At 44.0% G+C, this 10,767-nt stretch overlaps 2 protein-coding genes across 5 annotated transcripts in view; both read right to left on the bottom strand.

Annotated features, from left to right (window-relative positions):
• Positions 1 to 3,973, bottom strand: part of LOC112453862 (regulating synaptic membrane exocytosis protein 2) — a 57,908-nt gene extending 53,935 nt beyond the window's left edge. For all 4 annotated transcript variants that reach the window (XR_003040670.1, XR_003040671.1, XR_003040669.1 and 1 more), the window contains exon 1: positions 3,832 to 3,973. Coding sequence is in view for 1 of the 4 variants with exons in the window: in XM_025014849.1 (XP_024870617.1) it covers positions 3,832 to 3,947 (116 nt within the window). In the remaining 3 variants the exon portion in view is untranslated. The remainder of the gene's footprint in view (positions 1 to 3,831) is intronic.
• Positions 3,974 to 4,187: 214 nt separating this feature from the next.
• LOC112453853 (bromodomain-containing protein DDB_G0278469-like) lies at positions 4,188 to 4,625 on the bottom strand. The gene has a single exon (XM_025014835.1). It carries the CDS (start codon positions 4,623 to 4,625, stop codon positions 4,188 to 4,190), a length of 438 nt encoding a protein of 145 aa, XP_024870603.1.
• Between the last annotated feature and the right edge of the window lie 6,142 nt (positions 4,626 to 10,767).

The raw sequence follows: 10,767 nt of genomic DNA, 5'->3' as shown, positions 1-10,767 counted from the left end.
AAAGAAGATCCTACATCGATCAACGAGATTAAACGAAACCGCTTGCCAGTACACCAAATTTTCAAACGTATATTTGTGTACATAAGCTATGTGTGAGACGCTCGTCTGACAAATATAAGCCGCAATCACCACCATAGCAAGTAGAAATAAGTGAGTACTTGGCGGCATGTTGCGGTAATTTTTAGGATTTGTACTTTGGATCACGTACGCAACGGCGAATCAGACTGCCGAGCTTCGACCGGGGGTTGTTGGCACTGCGACGTGCCGGCTCCACCCCGATAACGGAAACGTACCGCGGACACGCAAAAAAAAATTGACTAATACTCGCGCCGCAGAGCAAAATTTTGATACCGATAAACCTACGAGCGTCGCGTCGATCCTGTAGCCAGGAAGACGTATAAACTGAATCTCCTTACCCTTGACCGCGTGTCAAATAAAGGAGACAGCCGCGTCACGCATCTTGACACCGTAACCCAAATCCTGGAGTTTGTCGATAGAACAAAAGCCGGCGCGCGTTGTGTTACAACGCGGCGGGGAAAGGGAGTAGTTGCACCGCATCTATATACCTATATTTCTCTAATTACTTTACCGATAATCGAGTGACTCGCGCACGCAACGGTGATCACACTCGACAAAGAGTCGCACAAGACTTTCCCACTTCTGCGTTACGAGCGATCGTGGAAAGGTCGCGACACGCAAGAAACTCTCCCATCGACATGAAAGGACTAAAAAGAAGCTTATACAGAGAGATGAAGTATCACAGATACGTCCCCCCGTATATAGTTTTGTATAATTTTCTCATATATACTTCCAGCGTGCCCTGAAATTGGGTTTCAGCCTATTGCTGTCCTACATTTTGATTTCAACATCAATAAAATAAAATAAAAATATATAGTAATAATATAATTCGTTTATTAAACTTTTCTTAGATTGCAAGTTTTCTTATTAATCTAATTTCTGAGCAAAGAGAGATTCCTAGTTTTAATTTAAATTTTCAAAGGAACGGCGTGTTATAAAATGTAACACATTTTTCATATCTTTTACATTTATATATTCTAACGTATTAATAATATAACATCTGCGATGATGCCATTTTAATATAATCTATAAAACGATCTGCCGCGGTATCATGGAAGCATTCAGTATGAAAGAAAATATCATGCAGTATCTTAGTACAAATGTCGTACAAATATCGCGTAAATCATCTCTCGCGAGCGTTTATAAAATAAAATAAAACAAAAACCAACGAAACGTTAATGCGCGATAATGCAGTGACCGTGTAATGGAACGAAGGGAGCGACTTCCGATTCCCCGAGATGTACATTCATTCTTTCCGGGGACCACGCATTTCTGAGATGATTTATCTTTCTTTCGGAAAAAGTTTCATTTACATATATACTTTTTCTAAAATCGGAACCGCGGCAAGTCGGCGCAACGACATAATTGCCGGCTTAACTTTCTCGCGTTGAGTCTCGACTGTCTCGTTATTCAACGGTATTTGCACTCCTTCACCCTCTCTCCCCGCCGCCGACAGATACGTGCTACCTATCTGTAGAAGACGCGTATATATTGCACCCTCCAAGAATTTACCGTGCCAATCCAGGCGCTTTCACACCCCGTCCACGAGCTACGGTCGCATACACCTATGCATACCCTATGCAGCTGCAGCAGCTCGTTACTACGCCACGTCAAGGCTCGTCGCCTTGCATTTTACATGCGTCCCTACACGTACTTGTCGTCTACATTACATGATCTCGCGCGCATCGGTATGGCACAGCACGCTTTCCTCATTACTCTTTCCCTTCGTTCTCACGTTCCCGTTTTTCGCTCGGTCGCGACGACCTATCAATAAAACCTGTTCACTGCGCAACGCCTGGTTGCCCCCTCCTCCCCCTCTCTCTCTCTCTCCTCTCCTCCTCTTCTCCGTTTACAGTTATTGTTAGCTACCGCAGGTAGAACACCGATCTCCGTGTTCGCGCAATTACGCACGCCGCCGCCGTCGCCGGTCCTGTCGTCGCCTCCTCGTGATAAGCGAATCACGGATCGGCCGTCTTATTTTTATCACCGATATGCGCGAGACTGATCGCAATCAGTTGTAACGTCGGATACGTCCACGTTACGTCCGACGTGATCGACGAATCGATCGCGCGATGCAACGGGGAACGCATCCGAGACGCGCAAAACCTTGTTGCGAAGGCACAAGGGCGAGAATATTTGCGGACGTCGAAGACACAATTATAAGCGATTTTTATTTCTGACCGCTCGATACAAAAGAGATGAGAGCCGACGCGGTAATCGGGAGCATGTGCGGGGCCGTGGATACATAAATGGAAGATGTAGGTGTAAAGCGGTCAAGGACTAATGAGCAGGTGAGCCGGGAAAATAGGTGAAACGAGCCGGAGCAGACCTATTGGTCAAGAAATACCTTTATCCAATCGATCGGTTGTCGTTTCGTCCGTCTGCCAATTGCGATAAAAACCAACTAAACGACATCTCACTTTCGCGCCGCTACCTACGCCGACTTTTGCGCCGAGCTCCCGATCATTAATATCTTTTATCCCTAATTCCGATAACTTTTAAACTTGGCCGAGGCTTGACCTTGACGCTTATCATCTGATCCAATAGGGGTTAAAATAGACCCCCCCCCCCGCCCTGTTATCGCAATTAAAGTTATTACTCTCTTTATAACGCATATCTTCGAATAGATATTAGTACATTCGATTAAATTACGAATAGATAACTTAATAAAGATATCTCTTGATTAGTTTTAACCTTCGTCCAATTAATTATCCGAGTCGTACTAAAGTTATGTTGAAAAAATCATCTCTTGCGTAAATCGAGAAATCGCAAAAGTATTTACGTACATCCGCTTAAGCGTTGAATGAAATGTCGATATACTCTCAATAGTTTTCATCCGATGCTATGCAGTTTCACGGTTATATTTGCGGCAGTCGGGAATAAAAATGGTCCACAATTACCGAAAGCGCGACGAACAATACCGGCCACATGCATCACGGTACGTGAATGTTATTACAGGCATTTGACCAGCTTGACAATATCCGGTGCAATAGAGAATCCTAAATACCCGTGTGAAAGCTCGCGCGTCCTGCTTGTGAAACAATACTTCATCGATAGTTTCCAGTTATCGCGCGAGCCACGCTTATACGACAGCAATAAAACAAAAATCCCAACGTACATTCGCGCTTTAAGATTCGAAAAAAAGTTTTTAGTACCGTTTATAATGATATTTCGAGCTCGTTATTTTAACAACGTAAGTGGAAAAAAACGATGTTAACTACTGCTACATCGCCATTCACGTATATATTTCGATAAATAATATAATTATTTGTTGTATATATTAATTGATCACTTCATTGATTTTCTATCATTTTCTCATAGATGCAAATTATTGAATGTTACTAAATGAATAAAATTATATAATCAATTATTGAACGTTACTGAATGAATAAAATTATATTATACTATTTTTTTACCTGTTTCACATCGTGAGATTATATTTTGTCAATTAACTCGTCGACAAGCCTTTTCATATTTTTCTTTTTTTTTTTTGTTTGCATACAACATATTTTGCATATTGTGCATATTTTGGAACGCGATATTATTTATATCACAATGACTACTTATACAGTTTTATTTCTTGAAGCTACTGTCGAAATTCTAAATAAACGTATCATATACGTAAAATCGTTTAATTTATCGTTTTTATTAAAATCTGTTCGATAAGAGGCTCGCAAAAATGTCCACGTGTCCACACGTGATTCAGGTAAAATTATCGAAAAAGTACACGTACGGGGGAGCATGGTCGCCTACCTCATAATCTCATGATCCTGTTCCTCCTCCTCCTTTTGGCGCATTAAAACACCCTCTATGATGCGCCTCTCCTCGGCGGTGAGGTGCGACATGTCAGGCTGAGGTAGCTCCGCCATCACGGTGGTGGTGGCGACGATGTACGCGCGTGCACGGGGTATGCGACGTGGGTATGACGCGGGTAGGCAGGCCGGCGCACCGCCGACGACGTCGACGTCGACGGGACGTTACCGTTGCTCCGATCGGGCTGCACCCAAGACGCGCCTCTTCCACGACAGCTCTCGTTGCGGGATATAACGGTCGGGACAATGTATAATAACCTTCTACGACTACGAAGCACGTCTGTCGTCCTGGGGAAGTCATCCGACACCCGTTGACCGCACCACCGCACCGCACCGACGCGGGAACGCGAGCGCACCGGGGTTACGTCGTCGTCGTTGTTGTCGTTGTTGTCGTGTCGACGGTCGCACCGTCGTCGTCGTCGTCGCCGTCGTCGTCGTCGTCGGCTCGGCACTCGCGATACGTTGCACTCGCAGGTCGTGCCACGCGGGACGCGGGACCTCCTCCGTGGTCGTGGTCGATGACTTCGGGGTGGCCTCCTTCGCACGGGATAACGATAAGGGAAGGCGGTAGACGTCCTTAGATTTTGCGCCGGTCGATGTCTGGCGTGATACGGACTCTTTTCCCTGCCGCAGCCTTTGCCGTTGCTGCTGCTGCTGCTGCTGTCGCTGTTGTTGCCGTTGCTGTTGCTGCTGATGCGTGGGAGGGCAATCGGGCAGTAGTCGGGCTGGTCTCATGCGAGCGCACAGCGTGCTCGTGGCATGGCCGCGGAGTCGGGGATCGTCGTCGTCGTCCTCCTCTTCGTCGTCGTCGTCGTCGTCGTCGTCGTCGTCGTCGTCGTCGTCGGTGTCTCTCGTCGTACGATTACCGCCCGTCGCATGTGTATGACAAATCATGTTCACAGGCTGTGAGGAGGCTCTCGCATTCTCTCTTGCAGCCCGGGCTCACGCGCTGCGCTGCCCGAATGCACCATCGGACGATACGCGATGGATCTCACCGGAGGTGATATCCTCGGATCCTCGATCTCGACGGGCTCTTCGCTCTTGTCCGTTGCACCGTTGCCCGCCACCCCACACCGAGGCGAACGCGGCTAATCGGTACGGAGCAGCGGCACTCTAATCGCGCGATCCTAACCAACGCGCGCGATTTCGCCCGCGGCGCGGTGCGCGACGACGTCGGTTGGACTCCGCTTGCTAGATAATGGCTGCGCCCTTCTGTCCCTCCGATCCTTCGAAACTCTTTGGAGCCGCATCGATTGAAAACGAAAACGGGTCACTGGGTTGCCGTCGCTGATAAATAGGACTCCACTTTCGCGGCACGGTCTTCGCGCGGTCGAACACCGAACGCCGCTGCTGTTACTAGCGTTACTGCTGCTGCCGCCGTAGCACCGTAGCCCCTTCACATCTGTCGGGATTACCGCTTCGTTATCCTCCGGACCCTGCGACGCGGACGAGGCGATGCGTCATCCCAACCGTCGGATCTGCGGGATATATTGCGTTTCGTTAACTGGATCCTGCCGTGCCCGGGAGGGACATGCTCGACGAGTGACGGAGCTCCATTCGACGACGGACGGACGGACACCGATCCCTCGATCTCTCGCCCTCGATCCCCCCGGACTGCCCCGGAGAGAACAAGTTCACTCGCGATTCACGTGGCAGCCGACACGACAATGGCGCTTCTCGGCGCGCCTATAACGGCCGCCGCGACGCCCACGCAGTCGATCGTCCCCGAGCGGACACGTACACACCCACGATAACCGTTTCCCCAGCTGATGACTACTGTCGTACTGTCGCGACGCGAGGGGCTGAAGACTGAAGGGGCTCGAGGGTTGTCCGTCGCGCCGAGGAGTTACGGCGCTGCTCTATCGTCGTCGGAGCCGCGGTGCCGTCGCTGACGTCGCGCTCGTCATCGTCCTCGTCACCGTCGCCGTCGCTGCCTCGTAGATGCGGCCGCTGCGTGGTCGTCGCGGAATTAAACTCACATCTCGTCCCTCTCTCTCTCTCTCGGCTCGAGATTCCACGCGTACACCCCCCCTCCGGGACACAGCACTCTCTTGATGCGCTCCGCGTCGAGCCGCGAGGAACTTTGCGAGCGGAACGGTCGGACACTTGTCACGCACGGTGTAAGCGAGGGAGAGCCAACGCCAGGTGCCTGCGCACTCGCGGCCGCGTCGCGTCGCGTCACCGCCGTTTCTCCGCGTTGCGTTGCGCTGCGCTGCGCTGCGTCGCGTCGCCGCCGCCGCCGCCGGCTCACCTCGCCGACGAGTTTCACTTCCGCGCGCGCGGCAGTGCCCTTTCGCGATTCGCCCCTCCTCGATGCGACGCCGGAATTCGGAATGCGACCCGCGAGGGCCGGCGAGTAGCGTTTATTCTCCTCTTCTACACCCTTTTCCGCTCTCCGCGCACCCACCCGCGACGACGGTGTCTCGCGGCCACGTCGACTCGCAGGGGTAGCGCTCGCGCTCGGTGCCGCTCGTGGTGAACTCTCCGTCTCTTTTCCACTCCCCTTTTCGCGCCTTTTCGCTCTCCCTCTCTCTTTCTCTCTCGCTCTTTTTCTCTCCGTCCTCCACTCTCCACCACGCACCACCTGACTGCTTCTCCCGTTCTCTCTCTCGCTCCCTCCTTCCTTCCCTTCTCCTCTCCCGTGTGTCTCGCACGCTATCTGCTCAGTGCTCACTTCCCGCGACCCGCGACCCGCGACCCTTCCCTCGCGACTACCGCGGAACGGGATGGGCGGGACGCGAACGGGGCTAATTTCCGGTCGCGAATCGACTTCCTGTCGGGACCGTCACGTCGACATCGAGGCGCGAGCTCCTCGCGTTCCTCGCGAGCGGCCCTTCGCTGGTTGCACGTATCGCTCGCCGAGGCCACCGAGGGAAGGCTGCCTTATCACACTCGTGTGTGCGACCGCAGTTGCGCGAACCGAGCTTTACACCTCCATCCCTCCTATTCCCCCTCGTCCGTAGCGATATATGGGGTGGCTCCGATATTACGCGCGCTTTCTTTGAGTATAGGTTCGTTAATAAGAGCTGCACCGAGAAATATGATAATTGTTTTGCTGTCAATTTTTTTCATCCTTAAAGATCCAAGAACTCTTGCGCTAAGTTTATTTTAGAGTATAAATTGCATACGTAAGAACGTATAGAAGAACTTTATTTTTTATTTTATTTTTTAAATAAGTTATATTTCTATAAAGCTTTAAAATGTTTTCAACGAAATATTTAATTTTGGAAATAAAGAACAATTGTTGAAGTAACCAACCTTCCAATATTCTCATTGAGTAAAGTTTCAGCTCAGATTCTCCAGAGAATAGGAAAGGGACATGGGGTTTCACGTATGTGACGAGACTGACGAGTGACGCCGAGTAATGCCGAAGAGAGGAGGAAAGTAGAAAGACACTTGGAAGCGCGGCGGTCGTTCGAACAGCGTTTCGCTCTGGTTTTCATGCAATCGTAATAAATCTCCGCCGCGTCGATCACGATCGCCCGGCCCGGGTGACAAATGGTGCCTGACGAAATATCGCACTTTCGCGCGAACTTAATAAATAATGGGATTGCGGCGTACGTTTTGACCAATGGGCAGGCGGGACGCGACTTACGTCGCGGAAAATACCGTATTGATCGCCGAGCGGACCAATCTAGCGCGAACTTTGATCGCGACCACGTGGCGCTGTGTTTGAAATAGACTCAAAGCTAAAAGCCCCAAAGTTATTTTAAAAAACAAAAAAGAATTGATAATTTCCAGCCTTCGATAACAGGGATTAGCTTCGAGAGATGTTCAAATTCCACTCCGCTGCGCTTCCGTGGAGTTTTTTTTCGGCGGCCACGAAAGCCAAACTTGCAACGTCGGGCACGTCGACCTCTTATTTTCCTCTGTAATCTCTGCGTCGCGTCGTTGCGTAATCTTGTCGTTATAGCGTAAAAATCTAAGGAGAATTAATGAAAGAACGTGCTTAACGCTACGTGTATATAATTTCCTACTTTTGTCGAAAAAAATGGAGCGCGAACAAAGACTGCGGCATACGCGACGGATGCTGAACTTACCGCGGCCGTTCGTATATAATTCTACGCGGGATCCTCGGTAAATCATCTATTCATCTTCTGGGAATCGCGTTCCGAAGTGCGACTTCTGATGCTGATGGAAGAAACTTCTGATGGTGCGTCATCGGGCAGAACCGGCCGGTCGACCGCCCCATTCCCTCAACATTGCCAAAGTTTCGTATATCACCACGTCACGTGGCTATATATGAGAGATCTACGTCGAAAACTTCTTTTTTTCCCCTCTTCGATGAAACGCTAGTACGAGCGAACTTCGAGCGAGCAGTCAAAATATCGCGAAAAAGCTACTAACAGTGCTTGTCTTTCTAAAATTAGAATTCGATCCAATTATGTCATAGTTAATAAACTCTTTCTTCAATTAGAACGATCTTAACGAGTATAACGTACATATCTGTATATTCAAAATACAAAGTCAAATAACTGAAAGAAGAGACTGATCCCTTCTTGGCGTCCCTTCGTGACCGATTGTACGCTTGCTTTACCTGCAATGCGTAATTAATGCGCGATTCGTTATATTTAAGAATTTATTGCATATGCATTGCAATGCATGAATTATAATTATATAACGTTATGTTAGAATCATTGTTGATCCTAGTATGCTGATATGATTTAATGCAGTTGTTCGATACAAGCCCACGGTACGCTACATTTAGCCATACGCAGCGCGGTACTAATACTAATACGTCTGACTATACATATACAACAACTACTGCCAGCGTTTACTACTGTACGTCAGACAATGTCTGCATAAGGTTAACACTTACTACTTTGCGGGATAAGAGTATGATATTCTTTTCTGTAAAAAAAGCGAAAATTGATTGTAAAATAATTTGTTATATGTAATGTTATATTCTTAAAAAAATAGAATAGCAAATGTGTTAAAAGCAATTGATAATTAAAGTAAAATAAATTGCACAAAGTGAGATGTATTTTTATTTTTTATTTTTATCATATTTTTTGTAGCTCTTTTATTTATATATTCAATCATTAATTTACCTGTCGAATAAATGACATGTTCCTTCATTTGTAAAATACTTAACCAGATACTCATATCACGCAAATAGATAATTTAAGACATACATCCAATAGAGATTTGTGACGCCATAATGTACAAAACAATAACACACAGCATGTACAGAACAATTTTTCACATTGTTTATTTGCTGTACAGAATTCGTTACATCACTTAAATACATTTTTACTAAATGTTCTATTCGTTGACGATATTATACACAATAATTAATAAATTTCTTAGAAATATTCGATATATACCAGATGTAGTTACAAATTTGTGCTTTTAGCAATATATCTAAAACTCTTATTTGATTACATTATAAACACATGTATTAAAAATTTGGCACATATCAATTACATATAAAATACATATAATAATAATAATATAATAGTGTAATTATATAATGACTATTACATAAAGATAGAATATAACATATTAAAGATGTAAATACAATACATAGAAACCTAAAAAAACCAAGTTTTAAGATTTGATTTTTCTTATAATTGATTCCTTTTATGGTACAAAAGTACTTGTCGCACCAACTTGAAGTTTGTTTGGACCTGAGATAGGATTTTGAAAATGTTGATGCGTTAAGAACAGGAAAGTTTTAATCTCAAAGATATTGCCTACTTACTATCTATATATTCTATTCAACATTCTTCATGAAATATAACATCATTATCAATCTCATACGATCATATATAAGATAAATTTTAATCTATCAACTATGTATAGTCTATAAAAAACATATCGTATTTAATTATACCGACAGACTATATATTTAATGTCTATCAAATAACATATATATAGTTTCAGAATATGGCCTGACAAAATGATTATAAAAATAACTTAAAACTCTAATCGTTTTTTACAGATAATCGTTTCCTAAGTATAAAAAATATGATCGTTTTCTAATAAATTAAAACATAAAAAAAGTATTATGTGTTAAATTAATCTGTTATATATATGTAAATGGATCTATAATTTCATATTTTATATGTTAGTATTCTGAAAATGGAAAATGAGAGGAAAAGTTAAAAAATATAAATAAAATAAAATAAAAAACTGTTATGTACAATTTATACATCATCTGTTATTACGTTATACAAATATCTGTAACGTGATGTTTCTATCAATTGTAAAGCAGCCGATTATTAAAAAAGAGAGATTCACAGTTTTTACATAAAGAAATATAGAGATTCATTAAAATGTACAAGCGACCTTTGCGTAATTTCAACAACTCAAATATGTATACGTAGATATAAAATATAAATCAAATTTTTCTTAATTATCTTTAATTTGTTTTTAATAAAAATTGACATTAACCAATAAGACAATTAATGTAATATTTTTAGGACAAATTATGTTTTGTTTTTTCAGCCTTTAATAATGACCTCTAATTGTAAAAAATCTTAACTATATAATCTTAATTATATAAAGATAAATAATTGTTAACATAATAATATATAATCATTGTACTGAATTTAATTATAAGAACATTATATATAATTTTGTTCTTTGTTAAAAAATTATACCGTTTTTCAAAATGTGTACACTATTATAATTCTAATAGGCAGTAATTTATTAATATATATGGCTATATTATATAGATATAGTATATTAAAATAAATTATATTTTTTAGTGCACTTATACATATATATTAATATGTAGTACACTACTATATTAATATATGTATAGTACATGAATTTACAGAACAAAAATGTCCGTTCTTCTAAAACGTTAAATGTTTTGTTGTTAAATGTCGATTTTAGTTTAAAAAACTTAAAGCAAGAATTATTTTTACAA

The sequence above is a fragment of the Temnothorax curvispinosus genome, unplaced genomic scaffold (assembly GCF_003070985.1).
Source record: "Temnothorax curvispinosus isolate PA1 unplaced genomic scaffold, ASM307098v1 QBEX01004747.1, whole genome shotgun sequence".
In the NCBI taxonomy this organism is placed as follows: Eukaryota; Metazoa; Arthropoda; class Insecta; order Hymenoptera; family Formicidae; genus Temnothorax; species Temnothorax curvispinosus.
The sequence above is the reverse complement of the archived record's forward strand: the minus strand, read 5'-3'. Positions and strand labels throughout refer to the sequence as shown.

Coding starts and splice junctions, on each gene's coding strand:
- LOC112453853 (XM_025014835.1), bottom strand. CDS start 4,625: ATGAGACCAGCCCGACTACTGCCCGATTGCCCTCCCACGCATCAGCAG.